This window comes from Lycorma delicatula, chromosome 3, assembly GCF_047948215.1.
Source record: "Lycorma delicatula isolate Av1 chromosome 3, ASM4794821v1, whole genome shotgun sequence".
In the NCBI taxonomy this organism is placed as follows: Eukaryota; Metazoa; Arthropoda; class Insecta; order Hemiptera; family Fulgoridae; genus Lycorma; species Lycorma delicatula.
Window position 1 is genome coordinate 27,231,993 of NC_134457.1, and position 26,509 is coordinate 27,258,501.

The 26,509-nt window shown below is 33.5% G+C and overlaps 1 protein-coding gene across 8 annotated transcripts in view; it reads right to left on the bottom strand.

Moving 5' to 3' along the window:
- The window catches only part of LOC142321485 (high affinity cAMP-specific and IBMX-insensitive 3',5'-cyclic phosphodiesterase 8-like), a 1,158,933-nt gene that overhangs the window by 62,989 nt on the left and 1,069,435 nt on the right, over positions 1 to 26,509 (bottom strand). For all 8 annotated transcript variants that reach the window (XM_075359602.1, XM_075359603.1, XM_075359607.1 and 5 more), the window contains one exon: positions 12,079 to 12,141. In XM_075359602.1, coding sequence (XP_075215717.1) covers positions 12,079 to 12,141 — 63 coding nt within the window. The remainder of the gene's footprint in view (positions 1 to 12,078; positions 12,142 to 26,509) is intronic.

The following is a 26,509-nucleotide window of genomic DNA, read 5'->3' on the forward strand; positions in this document are numbered from 1 at the left end:
ACCACATGAAAATATACAAGAACAAAATGAAAGTAATAAAATGTAGTAGAAATAAAGTAGGTGGACCACTGAATATAAAAATAGGATAAGGAAAGACTGTGGAGGTAGAAGAATTTTGTTATTTGGAAAGTAGAATTACTAAAGATGGACAAAGCAGGAGCGATTTAAAATACTGAATAGCACAGGCGAAATGAGCTTTCAGCCAGAAATATAATTTGCTTACATCAAAAATTATTTAAACATCAGGAAAATATTTTTGAAAGTATATGTAAGTGTAGCTTTATGTAGAAGAAAAAAAGATTATAAGCTTCTAAAATGTGGTGCTTTAGGCACATGTTAAAAATCAAGTGGGTAGATAAAGTAACATATGAAGAGGTGTTACAGTAAACTGGTGAAGAAAGAAGTATTTGGAAAAATATATCTAAAAGAAGAGACAGACTTACAGGCCACACATTAAGGCATCCTGGGATAGTTGCTTAAATATTGGAGTGACAAGTATAAGGAAAACATTCTGCAGGCAGGCAACGTTTGGAATATGTAAAACAAATTGTTAGGGATGTAGGATGTAGAGGGTATACCGAAATGAAACAACTGGCACTAGAAAGGGAATCTTGGAGAGCGGCATCAAACCAGTAAATCAATGAAGACAAAAAAATAAAAAAATTATACTAAAGAATGAAAACACCATTATGGTTTTATGGACACAAATTTTTAAGTATGATAACCATTATTATCATCATTAAGTTAACATAATTCTGAAATATAAGGTTTTGTAACACTTCATTTTCAATCAATGTTTTTATTTTAAACCTTTTTAAAAATTGACTACAAAACACTTTTTAAACAAAGAAAATTTGAAAAAACTTTTGTCAAAAGCTCTTTTGTCAAAAGAGCTTCTTTGTCGAAAGTTAGCTCAGAGAATTTTTTTTTTAAATATAAGTGTTAAAAACTATCCTGAAGTCAGTTTTTAAAATGGCATGTAATGGTATCAAGATTCAAACTTTCAACAATGTTATTTAAAAATTGTAAAAAAATTTATTTTTTTTTGTCTTCAGTCATTTGACTGGTTTGATGCAGCTCTCCAAGATTCCCTATCTAGTTCTAGTTATTTCATTTTGGTATATCATAATTTCTTGAAAATTCATTTTGTATGACCACTAGTCAATTTTATAAAACCAATTTACATTAACAGAAATTTTATTTATAACAGTGTAAAGACACAACACAAGTATAACCTACAAATACACATGGCAATGTAAAACACTATCTTCAAAGGCAGCTGGCTTTATGTAGCTGACAGGTATATCAACATAATTAACTGTATTCCCTAAAGGCATATAAATATTAACCAGCCCAGACCTACAAATCTTTGCCTTCAGTAGACAGACTGAAGAGGAACCGTGGTGGGAGAAAGATGCAAATACATTCAAGTCTCCCAAGTAACGATTTTCAAATTGATCTGTAAGGATTGGAACACAATCCTCAATTCTGTCCATAAAAAAAACCAACATATGACTGACATTAAATAAAATATACCCGCCTGATAATAAGAAAGACCCAGCAGCAAGCGAATGTTGTCTATGTCTGAGATTAATAAGGGGATAAATATCTTCTGCTATCCTTGTGTTCAGTTCCTACACATTAACTCATTTAAATCTAAAGCTAGTGTATATGTGTTATAAACACAATCTTCTGAACATGGACACGATGCGAGGCAATATGATACACACAGTCTGTGGAGAGATTGTATAGACTGTAGTGTATATTACTGATATGTGTGGTCAGTGGAAAAAACTATAAAAAGTAATATGGGGTATTGATATAAAAATATTATTTAAGACTGGTGATGAAAATATTAAATATAATTTAAACTTAAAATGAAAAATTAAATTTATAATTTTTCTCATCCAATTATCATCGTCAAATTTTAGTTGTTCATGTATTATCTGATACATATATAAAAATTTAGTGGTGTATGCGAGTCTGTTGCTCTTTCACTCAAAAACTAGTCAACCAATTGAAATTTCCAATGAACATAGCTATTATATCTGGAAAAAATGTGGGACATTTGTCGTTATAAAATGTTTTGCTGTTTCAAGATGGTGGCCGTTTTAATGGCTTATAGTAACAACTGTATTATGTTCTTTGTGGATAATCAACTTTACTGTGGTTAAATCATTGGTCAATTTGAATTCAGAGATCACTTATAGTGTTTGAAATTAAATTTTGTACTAAAAAGGTCTGTCTTTTTCAATATCTCATTGGTTATCAAGAAAAGTAAAAACTACTTTTCTGCAATGATGCAATGATGCAATGATGCAATGATGTGTACATCATTGCATCTTACAGCATGGTGGCTCAACCAATATAGCGCCCGTGCAAGCACACACACACACCACACACGCATGCGCGCGCGCGCGAGAGGGAGGGAGAGAGAGAGAGAGAGAGAGAGATGACTAGCTTTAGGTTATTTGATTAAAAACAAAATATAAAAATTAATAAAAATTAGAAATGAAATAAGAAAGAAGAAGAAGAAAGAGTTCCATCCTCGTGGTGTTTATTGGCTAACACTATGAACCATGTAAAATACTTTTTTTATCCATATGGATGGATAATTTCTATATTTAACTACTACTATTATAACTATAACTACTATTTTGAAGATGGGAGCCAACAATTCTGAAACCCACAAACTTCAAAGTTTCAAGTCATATAGTGAACAAACTTTTTTTACTTAGATCCTACATGTTACTTATCACATAAGATTAGTTATTTAATAGAATAAAACCATTATTCTTTGATATAATGGGTTACTTAGTATAATCATAACTAAGAATATTATGTTATATTCATCAACACTGCATTACATTTATAACAATGCAATAAAGATACATATAAAAAGAGGATTTAATTCATTTTAATACTGTTAATTATGGAGCTTTTTCTCTATTCAAGGAGTAAAGTGTATGTGTGAATTAAAAAAGAAATAGGAAAGGAAAAAATGAAATTTTAATGGAAAAGCTTTATCTTCCTATTATATGAAAAAAGATAGATCAAGCGACAATCCTTTTATAATTGCTTTTTAAGAAAGAGTAATGTTTATAAAAAAGTTTTTGATTTTCATTATAATTTTAAATCTGAAATATTAAAATAAAAAAGTAGTAAAATCTGACCAAACGGCCATCTTTATTTAGCACATTACCTACTATTGTTTAATTTATTTACTTGTTTACTGTTTTTTATTTTTTTCAGAATTTCTATTTTGTCTATAAGGGTAATATAAATTTCCCTGTCCGGTTCATTAATCAACTTTTTTTCCCAACTAAGCCATCAGTAAAAAATATTGAACCTTTCATTTCATCTGGACCATTTGCATAGTGATTTAGAATATTTTTTTTTCAAAATATTGATCTTAAATAAAAGTATTTGTTATAAAGTCTTATAAGATATTTTTAAGTGTAATTAAGTAACTTGTAAATATGAATTTACACAAGATGTAATTTCAATTCTATTTAAAATATATTTCTGTCTATTTGGAAATGGCTGGCTGTAATACATTTGATTTTAGGAATAAATATGTAAAATATTTTTAACCAATGCTGAACCATAATTCTTTTATCAACAAAAATCAATGAGACAATAAGGAAATCTGTTATATTAGTTTTAAATAAGTTGATAAGATGATAAGAAGTACATAAATTTTGACAATGAAGTAATTCCAAAATGCGTCAACATATAATAATAGAATGAAGGCAAACAATACTCAACGTGGAAAATCACAGAAACTGAAACTTAATAAGTATCTTTCTTGTTAGGTTTGAAGTATTGTGGTATACCATGAAAATACAAGGGGACGATGAAATGTCATTACATTTATATTTCATTCCAATGTGCATTCACGCTAGAACGTAGTGGAAGAACAAAATGCCATACTAAGAACAGGTGCTGCCATCTTGTAGTTTTATTTCCTAACTACATTCCAAAACCCATGTTCTTTCATATTGTGTCAGTTGCCATTGATATACAGTTGATTATACCTAATATGTCATTGCATCTTAAACAAAGGTCAGATTACATTTTTAACAGCAAAAAAAAGTGAACGCTAGTGACATTCATCATTGTCTTAAAGCCATTTATGGTGATGCTAAATTTATGCTGTTACAATTTTGTACATCAGAAGCTGGTAAAGTGAATATTGAGGATGAACTTAGCAGTGGTTTCTGTGACTGATGAGATGCACCAAAAGGACAAGGATGAATTGATTCAAAATGACCACAATGCATTGCCACCCAGATGAAATAAACAAATACTGAAGAAACAAATAGGACACATTATTGCACAATTGTGCTACTGTAAATTCTGTTTGTTGGTTCTGTTGGGTGCCACACAAACTTACAGAAAAGAGCAAACAGCAACAAAAGGAATGTTGTGAACTGCTTCTGAAATGTTATTATGACAAGGGAGCTGACTTCCTTTTCAATACTGTATAGGAGATGAAATTTGGGTGCATCATTATGACCCAGAAAAAAAATGGCAGAGCATGGAAAACTGGTAGCATTCCACGCTGGCAAGGAATACTGGAATAGTTCACTACAACCATAAGTATTCAAACACAACCCTCTGTAAAAAAAAACTTTTGACAGTGTTCTAGGATTCCAAACCACGTACATGACTGACTAACTGGAAGATAAATTGACTGTAAATTCTGTGCACTACATAGAGATATTAAAACACTTTAGGTTATATTGTGTTTGTTTGACAATTTATGGAGCTGATAATTCTGCACCATGATAATGCTCAGCCACACATATTGCATGCAACTACTGAGGCTTGGAAGTTAAACTTTGAGTCTACTTTACACCCTCTATTCAAAGTCAAAAAACAAAACACAGCAAGATCATAATAAAATGTAGCAACTATGAAAAGAATACCGCTACATACAAGATATATTAATGTGAAAATAGCAAACATACACAAAATAAAATCAGCACATTACCTACTGTCCCATCCAAAATATCACCCATTCTCCTCCATCAGGCAGGACAGATACTTAATTTTTTAATTCTATGGTCACCATCTATGGTCAGTTGCATGAACAGAGTACCCTCAGCCTCTTTGGACACAGACAACCTCCACGTGCACCGGGGAGCTGCCCTAGCACTCAGCCGAGAGCCTGTTCTCACATGCGCCCTGTTCTCACACCGTGCTCTGTTTCGGGTCTCTTCATAAACACATGACAGTTTTGGTGTAGTCCTCCACCATCCTCCAATATGCCTCATCCTGCAGAATTATCCTTTGCATTTTGTCAGGGTGAAACATACATGTTCGATTCAGTCTCCCCAGCATCTCATTTCATGCATCAGAAAATCTAGGGCATACAAAGAAGATGTATAAGGGGGTCTCCTCCTTTATGCATTCTTGGCAGGAGTCGGTGTGGTCAAGTCTAAATCGATGCAGATATGATCGGAAGCCTCCATGACCCACTAGGAACTTAGTTCATATCCTAGCATGCCATGTCCTCTACAACACCACCACTTGGTGTATACTGTAAGTTGGTGTTCATCTGCCATTCGAGGCCCGATCCCATTGCTTCTGCCACATTTGTGTCGTATCGTCCTGTATTTCTTGCGTCCGACGCTTCTGCACAGAGTGCAGGTTACTCGCCTCCTGAGCCTGTGACACTCAGCTCGCTTGAGGGCAATTTCCTTCGTCCACCAGTACATCGGGAGATGTTCCTCCCTCTTGTATTTACGTGGTAGGACGGCGCAGGCCTCTTCTAGAGATTCAGCGATTCAGCGAGCCTGGTAGCCTTCTCCTTTGCAGTAGCATCTCCGTAGTCCTCTCGTAGGTTAAGTCCCTCCCCAAATACTGCTGGGTCAAAGTTTCTCGTGCTCCAGCCCATAAACATGGGTGGGTCGACACCATCAGGTCCATTGCTTCCTAACGTCATCAGAACTGTCTGGTGATCACTGGCCATGTAGCCGTCCCACACTCTATAATCGGAAATCCCAGCTGCGACCTCAGGAGACGCAAAGGTAACATCCGGGCAAGTATCCAGCCGGATTCGGGCTGTGAGGCTGGTACATAGCGTATATGTATTATGTTACTAGTTAAATAGCCTTATACATTACATGTGGTGGAGGTATACATATAAATACTGCCGCCGTTTATACGCGTGGTTAGTATGAATTTTCCAGTCATAATTATCTTGGCCCCGGGAATCCTATCGATAATAGACCGCCGGTAGATCTCCATGATCAGAACGCGCTTGAGCACGACAGAACCTACGAATCAGTCACATTACATCTTCATATTCGTCAGGCCGATCGGGACGCTATCGGCCGTTTTACTGGGGATTTCGTTCGGACTGGAAATTGGCATAGTCTGGTCGGTGCTGAAGGTCTTGCGGAAAAATACGCAGTTGAATTCTTTATCGGAGTCCTATATCCGAACATGTCAGGAAGCCGTACATCAGATATCGATATGCCTTCCGAACAGCGGCGCCGAGGGATCGTCCTTCGTTCACCATCCGATTGCCGGCGGCTGTAAGACCGGTAAATTGACATTTAAACACCGTTTTATGTGATCCTGCGGCTACCAGAACCAGCATCTCAACGATAAAGTACAATGGACGGAAGTGCTTTCCACTAGAGACGGCCACCCTGCGGTAGCGGCCACATACAAGAACATCGACTATATATTCTACCCCAACACTGGGTGTACGCTACCTGGATGTACTCTCCCTCAACATTGAGCAACACCAAGTCCTGGGCAATCGTGTCCATCTATCTAACACCCCTTTGGTTTCTCCTGATCAACCCCCGTCTGTCGACCAGGCATTAAAGTCGCCCGTCAGTAAGACCGGTCGATGCACCGATATGTCCCTCAGTAAGGTAGTCAACATCTCCTTATACTCCTCTATGGAGATATTGGGGGAGCGATAACAGGCATAGTAGAATACTCCAGCAACTCTCGATCTTAGGAAGCCGACTTCCTATATAAATCCTGTGTGTGGACACACACGTCCACAGTACCGCAACTCCATCCTCAGATAGAATCCAGTCCGAACAGGGTCGTGGCGCATATGGCTCTGAGACGATGGCTATGTCCTTGCCCGTCTCCACTACGTGTCTGGCAAGCATGTACTGTGCAGGACGCAATGGTTCATGTTTAATTGAACTATTTTCATTTGCGTGCCGAATGCTGTCCGTTCTTCCCTTGGCTCTCCTTACTAGTTTCTTTGTTCGCCGCCTTGGGGCGTGTTACGCTGCCGGTCCTGTACCCCTCGACGTTACAAGGCAATTCGGCACGCTGTTGCAGTCTGCCGCCCGGTGTCCAGCTGCTCCACAGTTACTACACACAGCTGTCTTGTCTGCGCTCTTGCAGTTCCTTGATACGTGCCTCACTTCCAGGCATCTGTAGGATCGCTGCGGGGGGTTTACAACATCCACTCTAGATGCTAGGCCGACTTTAATCCAGCCCTTCTGTGCCATGGTTGCCACAGTTGGGGCTGCTAGTTGACATGTAGCCACACCAGTTTTACCCGGTCTGGTTGTCTTGTGTCCGGAATATTTTGTTCAGCAGCCGTTTTAAGGCCTTGAAGAATCTCATCTGTCTGAATTCCGTTTTCTAAGTCTCAAACCCTAAGGAAGGCAGTCCTCGTCCAGGTGGCGATACTCCCTTCCTTAATAGTGGCTGCAATTAGGTGCTTGAGAGTACCTGTATTGTTCTTGTCTTCACTGACCCTAACCTCCATGTTATTGCTGCCAGTTTTCCTTATCGAGAGTATCTCCGACACCTAACAATAATTACTACTTAATTCGTTCAAAATAATTTCGGACGAAGCTACATTTTATCCGTAATTGCATAAACAACACACGGAATTCACATAGGTGGTCTGAAGAAAACCCACATGCTGTAGTCGAATCAAATTTTCAGCAATGATTTTTGGTGTGGTATGGTCGACAACCAGTTAATAGGCCCTTTCATCCTAGAATAACGTGTCACGGGGAGAAATTATTTGGAATTATTAGACAATGAATTTCTTAGTGCTTGACAATTTTTCATTGGCGATACGAATTGAAATGAACTATCAAAATGATGGAGCACAGAACGGAGGAAGACAATTCTTAAACGAATAATTTACTGGTAAATGGACAGGGCCGGTAAATTGGTCACCTAGATCACTGGACCTTCCTCTCTTACAATTACTATTTATGAGATGGATAAATGCGAGGTATACAAGCAAAAATATTCACACGTAATGAAGTGATCGCTAGCATTATCAGTGCTGCTACCCTCATTAAGGAACACGAAGATATTAGGCTGGCGACTTGAAACGTAATTTAAAAGTCCTCACAAAGACAATTATAAGGGGGATCACTTTTTATAATTTTTCTCACTTCATGTTAGTCCCAGACCAAAACCACCCCGGATCTTCACCGATCCAAGCCTCCGCTATCTCTTGACCTTAAATCCAAAAAACCCAAAAAATTATCCCTCCCCCCCAAAAAAAAAACGACGTCATGTATAATACTTCCGCTGCCAGGCGTTTCAGGCCATTTCTGACTTATCCGAGCACCAACACAAAATATGCCACCAAAAAAAAGGTGAAACTTCTTGAAACGGAAAGATTTGGCGTGGCGAAGCCTTTTTTTTGGGTAGGGGGTAATTTTTGAGGTTTTTTGGATTTTGGGTCAGGAGATAGCGAAGGACCTGATCGGTTGAGATCCGGGGGGGTTTTGGTCTTGGACGAACAGGAAGTCAGAAAAATTAGAAAAACTGTTCCCCCTTATAATTGTCTATGTGAGGACTTGATAATTTTTCGCGTGCGAGACATCGATACGCCAACTCGTTGCTTGACCGTTTAGCTCAAGTGTCCTGCATGCTTGAATGGCTTGGATATCACCCTCCGACCACGAGTTCCCTCAACCAGCAAGAGACCACTGTCAGCCAGGTTGTTGTCTTCCAGTTTAGTTCTGAACTATTTTAAGGCGTCCGGTCTGAGGGCAGGTTGTTTGCTGACTTTTCTTCCCGTAAGGCAAAGAAGTTGTAGATGTTCATCGTTGTTACAAATGCCGCCAGTTTCGACATACAGCTGAACTTTGTATACATCTGTTATTAGTGTTCTTCTACTTTGGGGATGACAGGCATAAACGAGAAAAGTATCCTAAGAAGTCGGTCGGGCCCATTTCTGTTAAGTGCAGCCGTCTTTGGAAGGACCATAAGCACTCTTTAAATAATAAGTATCGTATTTATTCGAGTACACACCGCATTTTTCTTCTTGGAATTGGAGAGAAAAATTACAGGTGCGGGGTTTACTTGGAACATAACCTTTAGCAAGGATAACTTATGTAAAGTGAAGGTTTTCTTAGAATAACCTAAATTCAATCACATAAATATAGTTACATTAGGCTTTCATTTATCAATACCGAATGCCGCTTATACAGAATAAATCCTTAATTATTAACATCCAGTTCATATTGTCGATAGGAACGAAGTTAGGGTATTTTTATAAAACTGATTCATTCTGTACAGGCTGCATCCGGTTCTAAAGACACTACAGTTACAGAATCAGTTACCCATCTTCGTCTTGTCTATTCGCTATAGTCATTAAACTGTATATCTATCTGGACAGTTATGTCCATTTTATCTGTTTGGTTGATCTTGTAAAGTTTAACACGGTGATTTATTAACACGACTACAGGAAGAATCAAAGGCCCAGATTACAACCAGATTTATGTTTAGATAAAAGATGCTTGGGAAAGTATTTCCACGGAATTAGTAAGGAAAAGTTAAAAAAAATGCGGATTATCTAATGAACTTGATGGTAGTAAATAGGATCGCCTTTGGCAGAGCGACGTGGAGACTACCGGTAACTCCTCTACAGCCATTGGACAGTGAAAGTGATTAATTAAATATGAAAAACCATAATAAAAAGTGTATTGAAATGATCCTTTTCAACGTGATATTTTTTTTCGTTTTACGGTCTACTGATTCTGAACTAAACTTGTACTTAGGGTATTCAATTATTAATGTAATATTAATATTATAAATTAAATGAAAGAATTAAATGCTTTACTCTCTGAATATTTTCGAATTTACGTATTTTTTTATCATATCTGTTGCATTTTGAAATACGGGTATATTATCGATTTTCATTTAAAGATTTTCGGTCTGGAAAATCGAGGTGCGGGGCTTATTCGTGGGCGGGGTGTACTTGAATAAATACGGTATATTGCGAGTTACAAGTGGGCTGTTCATAATGTATTACAATTTAATTTCCTTAGATGGTTAAAATTTGTAAATTAAATGCTCAGGATGTTTATATGGCACAGATTTAAGTTTGAGAGACCGCATTGCGTAGGAGGTTCGATGTTGTCTTGTTGCAGCATTCTATGTTGTATCCGGTGATCTGCCAAATGATTCTCGTTTTAAAAGATTTGATTTGAGGTTCTGATAGCATGTCTGCTGCAATGCGCAGAAACGAACTTCAAAAAACAGTTCGCAAACGATCATCTCGTTTTTGTCCGTGTGAACAGAACAGCAATCTATTTGTATGTTGAAAGTTAGTTTTTTCAATATAAATATCCTGCTGATCGTCATCTTGAGGTCTGGTATAAAATCCTACGATTTTCAGGTGCCAGTCGATTCCCTGTTCTTGCGGATGTGAACGCTAAGTCACTTTCGTGGCGTAGCGGCTTCACCGATGATGGTGGTGAATTAATATAGGGCTGTTTAGGAAAACCTAATTTGCAGGTATGTAATGTACCTGGTGAATTTCCCACCTAAGCAGGAATGATGACAGGCGTCAGTTTTTGTTTTTGTGGAACGAATTCACGGGCGCCATGGACTGGGGATGATACTGTGCAGGGCAGTGTGTTGGTCAGTTATTTTGAATGGTGGAGTTTGATTCACTTCTGCCGCTGAGGTTGTTCAAAGCGTGTCGCGTCGTGGCTTGTGCTGACGATATCTCCTGCTGTTCGAGGGAGTCTCATGGACGTAGGTTGAATTACAAGCCAGTGGAGCATGCAGGATACTCGAGCTAAATAGTCATCGACATAAAACTTCGTTTACCTCGGAGAAGAGCACGACGATGCTCCTCAAAGACAGTTTGGCTGTGAGGCGGCTAGTTGGCGTATCGTTGTCTCGAACACGAAACATATTAACGATATCAATAATGCATCGATGTCAATGGCGGAATTTTCCAACAATAAAGTTCGAAAATACAGTATTGGTTAATACAGTATTAACCAAAGTGAGTACGTTTGTTTTTAAATAAATTAAAGTTATTTTAATTTTTCAAATAATCTACTGCACTAAAAACAGGTGGTTTTATTTTTTACAAATTCATGACATTTTTCTATTAAATTTTGTTCTGTTTGGTTTTTAATAATTAAAGTTGATTTTTATTTTGTTTTCTTAGATTTTATTACATCAATTTCTCCAAAACTGAATTTTTCTAAAAGTTTTGATAAAAATTTGTATATTTGGTGCTCATTTAACAAAGTTATTGTATTTCAAACCTAAAAAAACGTGTTTTTCCTCACCGAATTTTTTTGTTTTATGTCGGGTCCGGGAAATATAGTTCTGGAACCTATTATATTCGATCTTTCAGGTCAAAAAACATGAGAAATCCTCAATTTTACCTCTTACATAACGCCTTAAAAATTTCAGTATGACCTCATTTCACCAGAACTGAAATCCAGGCGATTTGTTTTGCTAGCCGTAATTCGAAGACAAAGCGTTTTCGGACAAAGTTTGTATTTCCGTTTTTACGTATTTCAAGCTCTAGAATCAGTTCCCAAATTGTTTTCCTTTCCCCTCTGAATCACTCTGTATATTGAAGATAAATATTAACCAGTGTTAATTTCACAATTTATCACGCACATATTACTATGACAACTGAGGTACAACTGAGATACAATTATCATTTAATTTTTTAAGAGAATAATTAGTCACATAAATAAAATTAATTATTATAGAGTGCAGTAGAACTTCAATTGTTGTTTTATCAAGAAAAATTACCATAATTTTTAAAAAGAATAAAGGAGCACATAAGTAAATATTGAGACTCACTTCCTTTTCAGTATTCCAACCAGAACAAGAGATGATAGTCCTTTTTTCTCAAGCCTAAGTGTCCTGAAAAAAAATTAAATCAATATTAGATACAGGATTGCAATATAATAGTTTAGTGGTAGAACGAAACTGAAACATTATCATTTTTTTAGGTATATTTAAAAAAAAAAATAATGATTTACTTTTTCATAAATATTATTTCCATTAATAACTGTGACATTTTATTATATTTTATTGTTCTAATTCTGTAATCATGCAAGACATATCAAATGGTAAAAACTGTTACTCAGAAGTACTAACAGTTCCATTGAGTGGAAGGATGACTACTCTATCGGTGTCATTATGACACTTACAAATTTTGTGTTGACATGATGACTGTAATGTTAGTATGATATCATGTGATAACTCTTCTCCATATACAACTCGCATGTCAGAATTTTGCTCATTCTATCATAATTTCACTACCAATTGTAATGAAAATAAAATGAAGAATGATTTAAAAATATTTCATATTTTTTCTTAAACTTATACATTTTCAATTATTAGTTAAGTAAAAAGTCTCATACCATGGAATATCCATAAATTTAAACTAATATAACAAACTTTTTATAGTAATATACAAAAAAAAATTACAAAAATATATTTGATTACATATAAAAAATTATTTTTTAAAAAAGCTTTTATTTAACTAATATTAATATTAACATTAATAAAAAAAGGAAGCAAAATAGAAAAACCCTCTAAGAAATAAAAAATAGAATTAAATCAAACTGAGAATTCGGTTAACAATAACCGAATTCTCTTCAAAGGACATAATACCGCTAAACTATTTGTAAATAATTCAAATTCGTGTAATTTTTTTACGAATCGCGTTTTTATCAAAATCTCACCTTTTTCTCAATTGACCTGCGGGGTTTTGTTTTCTTTGGAGACCGTAATTCATTAGTAGATTCATATTCGAGAATCACGTTGTACACTGAAGCAGCACAACTTCTACTTACGTTAGCAGTTTATTAACATCTGAAATCAACGCCGTTTGATTATTCTGTAATTTGTAAGCATTACTCTGCTTTTGTAAGCATTTAAAATGATGTGTTTTTTCGCACGACTTAAGGGCTTTTTTTCGCAGCCCACAAATCTTTATATATAAAAATGTTAAGTTCGTTTGTGTACGCTTCAAAAACTCAAAATGTTCTACACCGATTGAGCTCAAATTTTAGCACGATATATAACCCGCATCAAAGATTGTTTTTATCTATTTTTCGCATCAGTCTCAAACCCGCGACCGCGAGAAAACAGCTTTTTTAACGGTCAGCTGTGTACCAGTGACCGCGCCATCTGCAGGAAGCGAGGGGAATACTCGCCATACTAGCTAACGACAAACGCAGTCACATGTGAAACAATACCTGTTCCCAATTACATTGTTTATTAACAAAAAAATAAAAAATAAAACGTATCCACTTGCATCTGATTCAGATTATTATACAATCTGAATTAAATATTCACTTTAATCGAGGTAATTTTGTGTGATCGTGTCGTGATTGAGCTGCGCCTTTCACCAAGCTCTGAATTTATTAGAAAACGACCAACAGCGGGATATATGTATAAATGACGCGTGCAACACTGCACATCCAAACCAAATTCGCGCATTATTCGCAATTATATTGACCGCTTGCTTCCCTTCATCTCCCACAGAATTATGGGAAAGATATCGATCGCATATGGCTGAGGATATTTTGCGTAGAGTACGCCTAGAAAATACCAATATGACCATGGAATTTACAGAAGGCATTTACAACGAAGCATTGATAAATATTGAAGATAACTGCTTAGCTATTGCAAATAAAGTTCTTAGTCAATTGGGAATGCCAGCACCTACCCGAGCTGCGATTGCTTCATTTGATGTGGATTTACGCCGTGAACAGAGTTACAACATTGGTCATCTTCAGTCATATGTCCGATCAAACATTCCCAAATTAACGCGTGAACAGAAAGGCATTTATGATCGCATAATGCAAATGATAAATGACGGAGTTGGGGGGACCTTCTTCTTGGATGCGCCAGGAGGAACTGGGAAAACATTCCTCATTAGATTGATTCTAGCAACGGTTCGATCAAAAAATGACAATTATCCTGTTGCGGAATATTAATCAACCAAAACTCTGCAACGGCACGCGACTTGCAGTTAAGAAATTGATGAATAACGTAGTGGAAGCAACGATTTTAACGGGGCCTATCAAAGGTGAAGATGTCCTCATTCCTCGAATACCCATAATCCCGACCGATACACCATTGTAATTTAAAAGATTGCAATTCGCAATTCGATTGGCATTTGCAATCACAATCAATAAAGCTCAAGCTCAAGGTCAATCTCTAGAATTGTGTGGTTTAAATTTAGATGCGGATTGCTTCTCACATGGGCAACTGTATGTTGCGTGTTCCCGAGTCGGCAAACCATATAGTCTTTATATCTACGCAGACAGTGGAAAAACATAAAATATTGTATTATAATCCACAAGTATTCCAAAATTAAACTTCTATGAAACATATGCTTTGTTTTGTTTCTCATTTCTCATCCATGCAACCACAATGTGCCACAGTGAAGCGTGGCGGGAAGAGCTAGTATATATATATATATATATATATATATATATAGAGAGAGAGAGAGAGAGAGAGAGAGTGAGCCCACCGGGCTAGTCTAGCGGTAAACGTCTTATAAGTTGTTGTTTAACAGCTGATTTTTGATGTCAAAGGTTCTCAGGTTCAAATCCTAGTAAAGGTTGGTTGCTCTTACATGGATTTGAATACTAGAGAGTGAATACCAGCATACTTTGGTGGTTGGGGCTAAATTAACAACAATCTCAAGAATGGCTGACCTGAGTCTGTACAAGACTACACTTGATTTACATGTCATACATCTCATCCTCATCTCTCTGAGCTAGAGGGTTTGCTTATTATTCACTAGTTGGACAGATTGCAATTAACACATTTGGAATAAAATACATATATAAATAAAATAAAAAATAATACTAAACAGAATTATAAGGTAATATCCATTGAAATGAAAATCAACAAAAAATCCATCTTTCCAAAAAGATTAATATAAAATAAATAGTGTTACAACATAAAGATTAATTCTAAACAAAAATGTCTTTTTTTTGTAATTGCACAATAAAGGAAGGCTGATTATCAATGATCAAAGTGGGCGTGTCCTCAATACAGGCTTCAAACTGTGATGAAGATAAAAACCATCAATATATTAACTAAAATTCAGATATTATCTTTAAACAATTTTTTTTATTTTGTTCACTTCACTACTGTCAATTCTCTGGTCTAGTTTAAAAATAATTTCATAAAAAAAGTTTATTAAAAAATGTTTCTTATTTAAATTATATTATTGTTCTTCTTCGTCTTCTTACTATTATTATTTTCTTCTTAATAAAAACTGAATAAGTGTAAAGAAGTTTTCATGCAAACTAATTATTACAGTCAAGTACTATGAAGTGTTTAATTTACTTGTACTTAAAGAGCTTCTTTAAAATTTAAGGTTTCTTTTTTAAAGATAACAAGCAATTAGTTGTGAAAATCGTCTGTTGACTATACAAAACACTTATTACAACCCTCCACATTAAACTTTCAAATAAAACAATGTCCAATTTAAGATATAATAACACAGAACTAATTATTTATTAACTTATTTAAGTTCTATCTCATTAAAAATAAAATTAACTTTGCTCATAAGAAAAATAGTAAATTTGAACAAGTAGAGTGAAAATATTTTTATATAAAAAAATTATTCATTGTAATTTATTACGTTACCTAAAATGGTTAAAGATATGAATTAAAATAAATATTTTGAATGTAAAAAAGCACCATAAAAATTTATGTATGCTGCGCAAGATATTTGTGTCATAATTCCTTACACTTTTTTACTGGGACCCTGTTAAGAGCTAACGCACATATAAAAGTAATAACCATAGTATAACAAAAAGCAATAATAAAAATTATATTGCCTATTTCCTGAGTACTCAATATTACTCCACTTACTAATTTTAATCCTATTATCATTCATCATTCTGAAAAATACTCTTAGTAGATGGCGTTTTAAATTATAGTTATTTTAATTTTTACCTCGTCTTTTTAATTATTAAAATACTTCCTGAGCATTTAAACAACTAAATAATGATTTGGCTAAATAGAATATAAATGTTAAAATTTAAACGGTGTAGAACACCTGACATGGATTATAATTTGCTCTTGAAAATGGCATAGCCACTCAAAAGACATAAAGTATCCCATGCTTGTTAATATCTCACATAACGATTATTAACACAAGTGATAAAATTAAAAACTTAAAAAACCCACAAAGCTGTTTTGAAGAAACCCATCTACTGAGCGCCCCCTGGTAGCTTATAACCATAAAACTAATCTAAGAACCTGCTTTGAGGTGATACCTAGATAATGAAAAAAAAACCGCATCAAAATCGGCCCAATCGTTTAGAAATACATCTTACTGCAGCATCACCTGTTGGCCTATAACCGTAAAAGATGTCTAAAATCTGCTCTGAAGTAAACCTATGTAATGCAAAAATCCAGATCAATATCGGTCCAGTAGTTTTTGAGGAAAATGGTAAAACACACACACACACACACACACACACACACACACACACACAACCTCTTATCCCAAACACATATACTGTCTCCGTTCCATCATGGGTAATAAAAGGTGCATAAAAAAGAGTTAAGGATGGTTAATAACAAAAGAGCAAAATATTCCCCTGTTTAGTTGAAGGAATGTAATTCAACATTTCACTACATAAGAGGGGTAATAATTTTTTGCTTTGTATATAACATAAATAAAATAATGACTTTATGTTCCCATCTTTTTTATAATGTTGATGAAACTTTAGATACAAGAATCACCAGTCAATAGTACATAGCTAGTACCTGTAGCGAGTAGAAGGATGATGTCATTTGTAGGGTTGAACTTTGACTGCATTTTGATGGGCTGATATGCAACCGTATGTTTGGCTAAATGAAGAAGAAGGAGATGAGAAACCACTTCACTCCTAACTTTTTCCAATAAAACTAGTATGGGATGCTTGTTATTCTTAGGGATGGCTCAATCATTTTTGGGAGTGACTTGTGAATTATGTCAGATGTCTACAACTGTTATGGTTATACCATTTAATGCGTATACACAATTACAAAAAAATCATTTCGATTTTGGTAATATCTGTGTTCTAATTACAAAATCCCAAAAATATTTTAGTTTACTAAAATTACAATTTATTTTTCTTAAATTCTTCAAAAATTTCCAAATACTAGGGTCATGACAGGATGTCACTCTGCTAATGGGTGGGCTTCAATCTAAAATTTCAGAAAAATATTTTATTTGAATATTGTCTATTTATTTATTTAAACTGAATTTATAAAATGCATTTTCTATCAAAAATTATTATTTCTTTACTTTTTTATTTTTTTGCTGAAATTTAATAATAATATTTAAAAAAAAAATAACATCCTAAATCTCATAGAACTTAAGTGTAAGCCAGAGAGTGTATGTATATCAGGTGTCATAACCCATGAGGTTATAGGAGGAAGACAAAAGGGGTACAACATACCTCTGAAGATGTTTTAATCATTTTCAGATAAAACAAGAATCTCATACCACGCACATTAGTAAAATTGAAAAGTGAAGTGGTTTCCCACATTCCTCTTAATTGTGTCAAGCACTAGTCAATGGAAATGTTCAAATAATACCTTCAATTCATTCACCAAAGTTATGTAGTAAATATTACAGTAAAAAAAAATTTCTGACTACTGCCTTTCTTGAATTCCAGGTGCTTTCATGCACCACAACGTATGAAAAATTGGGCTTAATAGGAAAAAAATGATGTACCTCTTCTTGAGAAATTTATATATATATATATGTGTGGAACCTCTACTGTCGAAAAATAGTGCCGATTCTTTAAATAAATTAAGTCTTTATGATCTTGCCATTATAATTATTTTTACTGTAATTATAAATATATTCATATGTACAACATTACTAACTTTATGTAAATTTACTATATTAATAAATATAATATCATGCAAAATGAGACTTATAGAAGATTGGATGAGGACTGTCTGCATGAAGTGAAGAGCTTGCTTATATATACTGTGTACGGAGCCGCTGAATCGTTAGGAGCCGAGTGCATCCGAAAGGAGCCGTTTGAAATGTAAAGAGCCGAGTGATGCCGACAGGAGCCGAATGTGAATCCGATCAAAGTCTAAGAGCTTTAAATTTTAAAAGTCTTAATTTAAATGAAAATTAATGTATTAATTTTAAATAGTGAATTTAATAGTATATAATTTTAAATAACATGAATGAAACCTAATTCTATTCACTACTTTGAGCAAAGAACAGAATAATAATTAAGTAAAATTCTATTTGCATTATTTGTAAAAAAAAAAAAAAAAATAAAAATGTGTGTGCGTGTGTGCGCTCGCGAGTGTGTAACACTTAATGTTATTTTCAATAAATTGTTTGAAGAATATGCAATAATAGATTACAGATTATGATCTGACACCAAAACATATTTTATTTAAGAAAAATTATTTCTGCTTCAACTTCACTTGAAAACTGAAAATAGTATTTTTTAATCCTAATGGAATCTTGAGGTACAAAATATTCTACTAATGGAATAAATAATTCCATAGGGAGGTTCATGATAGATTCTGATAATACAAGAACCCTGTATCTACAATTCTGTCACTTGAGTTAATTCAGCATAATCATGAAATTCAAAATGAAACTGCCCATGAATTAATTTTACCTGAAACTTCTGTTTAATTAACTTTTGTTAATTTGCCGGCCTCTGTGGCGCGAGCGGTTGCGTATTGGCCTTTCATCCGGAGGTCCCGTTCGAATCCTGGTCAGGTATGAAATTTTCACACGCTACAAAAAATTGTCATTCATTTTATCCTCTAAAGTAGTACTTAACGGTGGTCCGGAAGATTAAAAACAAAAAAAACTTATGTTAATTTAATTAAATAAATAAAAGCCAAAGTTCCTGGTGAGGCTGTATAATTTAAATGATTAAATGAAATTCGGTTAGATAGGTTTTTAATTAACATATATTAAATGAGCAAACTACAACAAACACTATTTTTAAATCGAAGCAATTAAATTTTAATGTACCATTGATATCAATGGAAATTATTGTTTTAACTAAGAATGTTTAATTATTTATGTTTTTTTTTTTTGTTTTTCCATGATTAACTGAAAGTGACAACAGTTCCATCTACAGTTAAAATTATGGCTATGGTTTTTGTAAATTCTCTTGTTGTATTGTTCATGGATTACGTAGCAAAAGCCTTATTTTAAAGCGCTGGACAAATCACATTATAGTGAGGATATTAAAAGTTGGAAATTCGTTGATCTAAACGGATCGAATAACTGTGACAATATAGAAAAAACAAAAAATTTCTAAAAAATTTCGCATTTTCTTTGACAGACCAAAAACGTTCCAATTTACCCTCATATATACGCCATCCACATACTAGGCTAAAATTAAAAGAAAAATAATTTTGTGTTATGTTTGACCATGGATAAAAATAAAAACTTAGATAAACAGGGAATTTTTAAATTGTCGATGAAATATTTAGTATTTAGATTTACTGATTAAAGAATTACATCCTAATCTAAAATCATATTTGCCAGAGAAACGAGTGATTGAAATAGGCTGATAGAATATTATAACAGATTTTTCGCCCTCTTTTTCTCCTTTATCAAGGAAAGTAACGAAAGGATTATCATAAGCTGCAAGACACAATCCAAAAAAAAAAAAACAAAAAAAAAAACTGTTGACAAAGTTATTTTTACGTAAAAAAGAAAACATGAAAAGAGATTTTTCATAAATAAAGATCACAAATCTAATGATACAGTTTCAATTAAATATATATATATATTTATTAATTATCTAGATATTTTTTGAATAAAAATCCTGGACAGTTGCATCAACAATGAGCCCATCAACAAGTGAACAAGAGACTGTTTGATATGATGGGAAATAATTGGCCAAAGGTTTTATTAAATTTTCCATTTAATTTCTTATTTTAATAATATTTACATGTTTTATAATTAATTAAATAATTTTAATTATCACTCGCTTTTTCACTGATTTCTATATTTCATGAAAAGTAATTATTTATATATTATTTTACATAAAATTATAATTTATAAAACTGCTTACCCACAATTATCAGTAATAATACACGTTCTAGAATAAAAACTGAGACCACTATAATTACAAGACGAATTACATATAACTTAATTTTATAATTTTGACGATAAATTGTAATTATATTTATACAAGTATTATTTTATTTATATAACTTAATTAATATGTGAAGTAAATGTTATTACATACATAACTATCTACCGTACGTTCCTAAAGATGGAAATAATTTTCTGAAAGCGCTAGAACGTTTATTACTACTGATAATTGTTGGTAAGTGGTTTTATAAATTATAATTATTATTCTATATAATATACATACAAACGGGCCATATTAAACAAAATGATTTTATATTCATAACACTTTAAGCAATTAAACACGTAAAAGGAGATGAAAATTTAATAATAGTTGGAGATTGGAATGCAAGCATTGGAAAAGGCAAGGAAGGAAATATAGTGGGTGAATACGGGCTGGGCAAAAGGAATTAAAGAGGGGACCGACTTATAGAGTTTTGCACGAAGTATAATTTAGTAATTGCCAACACCCAATTTAAAAATCATAATACAAGAATATACACTTGGAAAAAGCCAGGCGATACTGCAAGGTATCAGGTAGATTATATCATGGTTAAGCAAAGATTTAGAAATCAACTCGTTGACTGCAAAACTTACCCTGGAGCAGACATTGATAGCGACCATAATTTGGTGATAATGAAATGTAGATTGGGGTTTAAAAACCTGAAGAAAGGGTGTCAGATGAATCGGTGGAATTTAGAGAAGCTTGAGGAAGAGGAGGTAAAGAAGATTTTTGAGGAGGACATCGCAAGAGGTCTGAGTAAAAAAGATAAGGTAGAAAATGTAGAAGAAGAATGGGAGAATGTTAAAAAGGAAATTCTTAAATCAGCAGAAGCAAACTTAGGTGGAATAAAGAGAATTGGTAGAAAACCTTGGGTTTCAGACGATATATTGCAGCTGATGGATGAACGTAGAAAATATAAGAATGCTAGTGATGAAGAAAGTAAAAGGAACTATCGGCAATTAAGAAATGCTATAAACAGGAAGTGCAAACTGGCGAAAGAAGAGTGGATTAAAGAAAAGTGTTCAGAAGTGGAAAGAGAAATGAACATTGGTAAAATAGACGGAGCATACAGGAAAGTTAAGGAAAATTTTGGGGTACATAAATTAAAATCTAATAATGTGTTAAACAAAGATGGTACACCAATATATAATACGAAAGGTAAAGTCGATAGATGTGTGGAATATATTGAAGAGTTATACGGAGGAAATGAATTAGAAAATGGTGTTATAGAGGAAGTTGAGGAGGATGAAATGGGAGAAACAAAACTGAGATCTGAATTTAAGAGAGCATTAAAAGATTTAAATGGCAGAAAGGCTCCTGGAATAAACGGAATACCTGTAGAATTACTGCGCAGTGCAGGTGAGGAAGCGATTGATAGATTATACAAACTGGTGTGTAATATTTATGAAAAAGGGGAATTTCCGTCAGACTTCAAAAAAAGTGTTATAGTTATGATACCAAAGAAAGCAGGGGCAGATAAATGTGAAGAATACAGAACAATTAGTTTAACTAGTCATGCATCAAAAATCTTAACTAGAATTTTATACAGAAGAATTGAGAGGAGAGTGGAAGAAGTGTTAGGAGAAGACCAATTTGGTTTCAGGAAAAGTATAGGGACAAGGGAAGCAATTTTAGGCCTCAGATTAATAGTAGAAGGAAGATTAAAAAAACAAACCAACATACTTGGCGTTTATAGACCTAGAAAAGGCTTTCGATAACGTAGACTGGAATAAAATGTTCAGCATTTTAAAAAAATTAGGGTTCAAATACAGAGATAGAAGAACAATTGCTAACATGTACAGGAACCAAACAGCAACAATAACAATTGAAGAACATAAGAAAGAAGCCCTAATAAGAAAGGGAGTCCGACAAGGATGTTCCCTATCTCCGTTACTTTTTAATCTTTACATGGAACTAGCAGTTAATGATGTTAAAGAACAATTTAGATTCGGAGTAACAGTACAATGTGAAAAGATAAAGATGCTACGATTTGCTGATGATATAGTAATTCTAGCCGAGAGTAAAAAGGATTTAGAAGAAACAATGAACGGCATAGATGAAGTCCTACGCAAGAACTATCGCATGAAAATAAACAAGAACAAAACAAAAGTAATGAAATGTAGTAGAAACAACAAAGATGGACCACTGAATGTGAAAATAGGAGGAGAAAAGATTATGGAGGAAGAAGAATTTTGCTGTTTGGGAAGTAAAATTACTAAAGATGGACGAAGCAGGAGCGATATAAAATGCCGAATAGCACAAGCTAAACGAGCCTTCAGTAAGAAATATAATTAGTTTACATCAAAAATTAATTTAAATGTCAGGAAAAGATTTTTGAAAGTGTATGTTTGGAGTGTCGCTTTATATGGAAGTGAAACTTGGACGATTGGAACACTGAGAAGAAAAGATTAGAAGCTTTTGAAATGTGGTGCTATAGGAGAATGTTAAAAATCAGATGGGTGGATAAAGTGACAAATGAAGAGGTATTGCGGCAAATAGATGAAGAAAGAAGCATTTGGAAAAATATAGTTAAAAGAAGAGACAGACTTATAGGCCACATACTAAGGCATCCTGGAATAGTCGCTTTAATATTGGAAGGACAGGTAGAAGGGAAAAATTGTGTAGGCAGGCCACGTTTGGAGTATGTAAAACAAATTTTTGGGGATGTAGGATGTAGAGGGTATACTGAAATGAAACGACTAGCACTAGATAGGGAATCTTGGAGAGCTGCATCAAACCAGTCAAATGACTGAAGACAAAAAAAAAAAAAAATTCATAACACTGTTTACTATAAAATGTACTTTTATTTTGTTATTTAAGTAAAAGCTCAGTTGAAAATAAATAGGAAAAGAAAAATATAGTAAATAACCCAAGAATTTTCTTAAACTAGGACAAAAAAAAAACAAAAAAACCAAAACAATATCCTCGTCTTATCTGATTAGTTTCTTTATCGAATAAACATCATTAATATATATTAGAATTGTGGTATGGTTTAATAATAATTGTGGTATGGTTAAATTAATATTTTTTAACAATAATATTTTGACCATACTGAATTTCTCTCGGTCACAATTCTGTTGTTGAATTCTAATTAACTACTTATTATGGCCTGGTGTACATAAATGTAACAAGCTAAATGTACACTCACTAAGGAAATCACCAAAGTTGTAATATATACAGTATATACACCTGAAGAGTTCTGGAATATCTTATAAATCAATATCAATACGACTTGCTTTCCCTGAAAGTAATTTAATTGCAGTATATAAAGTCCCTGTCACGATGGGAACGGTGTCTCTTGTAGCAGTAATGAAAATCACTATATTCCAGTGGATTTGGCAAGCTTATTATATTTACATTAAGAGAACAAGAACATTATATTTATCAGGGTGAGGTACCGAAGACAAATCAATTCATTACTCAATTTTCATAGTAAGCTGGACTGGGAAGACCCTTGACAATAGCTAATTTATTTTCGGGGAGGTAATCTTTTATCTCTTGTCTGGTCATCTACACCTCTTTGGTAACATTACTCAACATACATTATTAACATTGAAACATTCTCAAATCTAATGATTTTTAGAAGGTCGTAAATATTTTTATTACTAATTTATTATTATTATGGTATCACATAATTTTATCACTAGACAACAGCTGTTATTTTTTCTTTGGCTGATATTTGAGAAATTAAATTTTTATAATGTATATTCAAAGAAAAACAGCTATTGTTTAATGATAAAATTATGCCGATACAATAATAATAAAAAATTAATAATTAAAAGATTTACGACCTACTAAATAGTTATATATATATATGAAAATCCGTAAAATATGAATTGGTTTTAACGTTCGATGGTGATCTATAAAACTAAAAAATTCCTTTTATAGAGCTGATGTATAAAAACAAACAGGTAATAGTGCAATTTCCGTACAAGCCGAAAGCAATTTAATGTTGTCAACCAAATTGTATTCAGAACACAACTCACAACTTTAAGCAGCACGAGTACTCTAGTAAAGCATAGCAAACTAAAGTAAAGAGCAGATACACATTGGTAAGTAAAATGCATTTTATCTATTCAAGCCATTATTTGAAATGTATTAATTAAGTTTCAAATAATGAATTTAAATTGCATATAAATTTATATCCTGTAATAAAAAAAGGTTTTTAGGTTTATATATCAAGATTTCAAAATTTGAAAAGGTTTTTAAATAAAAACTTTTTTAATTATATATATATATATATATATATATATATATATATATATATATATATATATATATATATAATTAAAAAAGTTTTATATATATTATATATAATTATATATTATATAATTATAAAGTATATATATATATATATATATATATATATATATAAAATAATTATTATTTAAGCATTTCAGAATAATATCACAACCGATAATATTTTAGTAATAGAAGATCTCAGGAAATACGCTATCTACACAAAAATAAATTAAAAAATGTAGTATACATCAAATTTCTTTTCAATTATATGCAAATAAAAGAATTTACTGGAAAAAATAAAATTTAAGCTATAATAAAAATTTAAGACGAAAAGATTTTGAAGTTATAACTTGCGATGTAAATCTATAAGTAAAATTAAATAACAGCTTAAAAAAGCGTACTACTACTACTACTAATGTTGGTATAAAACATGTACGTTACTAAAAACAGAAACAAACATTAAAATACGCTAAATTTAGTCTACAAAGAAATGGAGAAAATTAAGTAATAAATATACTATGAAATTAAATATTTCTTGAAAGGGAGAGAAAATATTCAAGAAGTAAAAAGTTATTAGGTAGGTTATTTAATGAGAAGATTAACGATTTAATTAGAATTAATAATCAAGATTTAAGGGTAAAGTTATAAAAAAACCAAACAGATTTAATGGAAAGTGAAAAAGAAACAGAACGTCAAAAGATAAATTATAAATTATTTGAAAGAAAATAGTAATTATTGTAAAACTAATTACAAAAAAAAAAAAAAATGTCATTCCGCCGATCTCCGAGGGGGAGATGAGCACGCACACAATCAGCATTAGCGTCCGTAACCGTCGTCGACGAGCAACCGTCGACGGGCAACGATCCCCGGATCGTTGCCCGTCGTGGATGTCTTCTCAGCCGTCTGTCTGTAAAGGCTTTGTGCCATTTGAACGTTTGCGATCTGCACATTGCCCTATGCTGCCATGATCATGTCGAACATCTCGGTAGGAGACTTCCTCAGTTTAATGTAAAAACTTCACCGTGCAGCGCTGTTCCAACGTTCGCTCCACTGTTGCTGTAACATAGTGACGAAAATGGAGTAAACTCCCAAGCCTGTCCACTCGCTTCGATTCTTCGAAGCCAACTGAGTTCGTCGCGTTGTGAAGCTGAAGGTTCTCCCACCTTCGGTTTCCTGATCAAGTGCACATACGCGCAAACACCACGACTTGTCTTGTCTTATTACTTTCAGGACAGACCCTACATATATATATATATATATATATATATATATATATATATATATATATATATATAGTGATTATATATAGTGATAATATACACTATGATAATATCACTGTGTGATTATATACACACATTCATAAACGATTTCTAAAAAAAGAGATTTCCGTACAGGGTCGTTGTTGTGAATTCAAGAAAAACCAGGGGGACGAAAATCTAGCTTCATTTGATTACCCGTTCAGGACAATTGAATGGAGCTGGACTTGACAAAGTAAGTTTGGGAAAGGCAATCGGGAGGCTTTGCTGAAAGAAATGTAACGTCATTGATTGATAGTTTTCGTGGCCACCTTACTAAAATAATCAAGATGTTTAATGACTGGAAAATTGTGATATGAGAAGGAAAATATGTGCTATGTTGAATTTTTTTTTAAAGATCCACGTTACCTCTTTCAAAAGCATTTTACACCGTCCCACCGAATCTAGACTAGCAGTTGGACTAACGGTTGATTCGTCCAACTGTATTTCATGAACTTACAACAATTCCATATCGAAATCCTTTTTTTTTTTGGAAGTGGCTTTATTTTGAATATCACGCAAGTTGAGAAAAATTTATTAAATTCATTTTGTTGTAGGTGTAGTCAAGAGTAATGAATTGTGATAAAT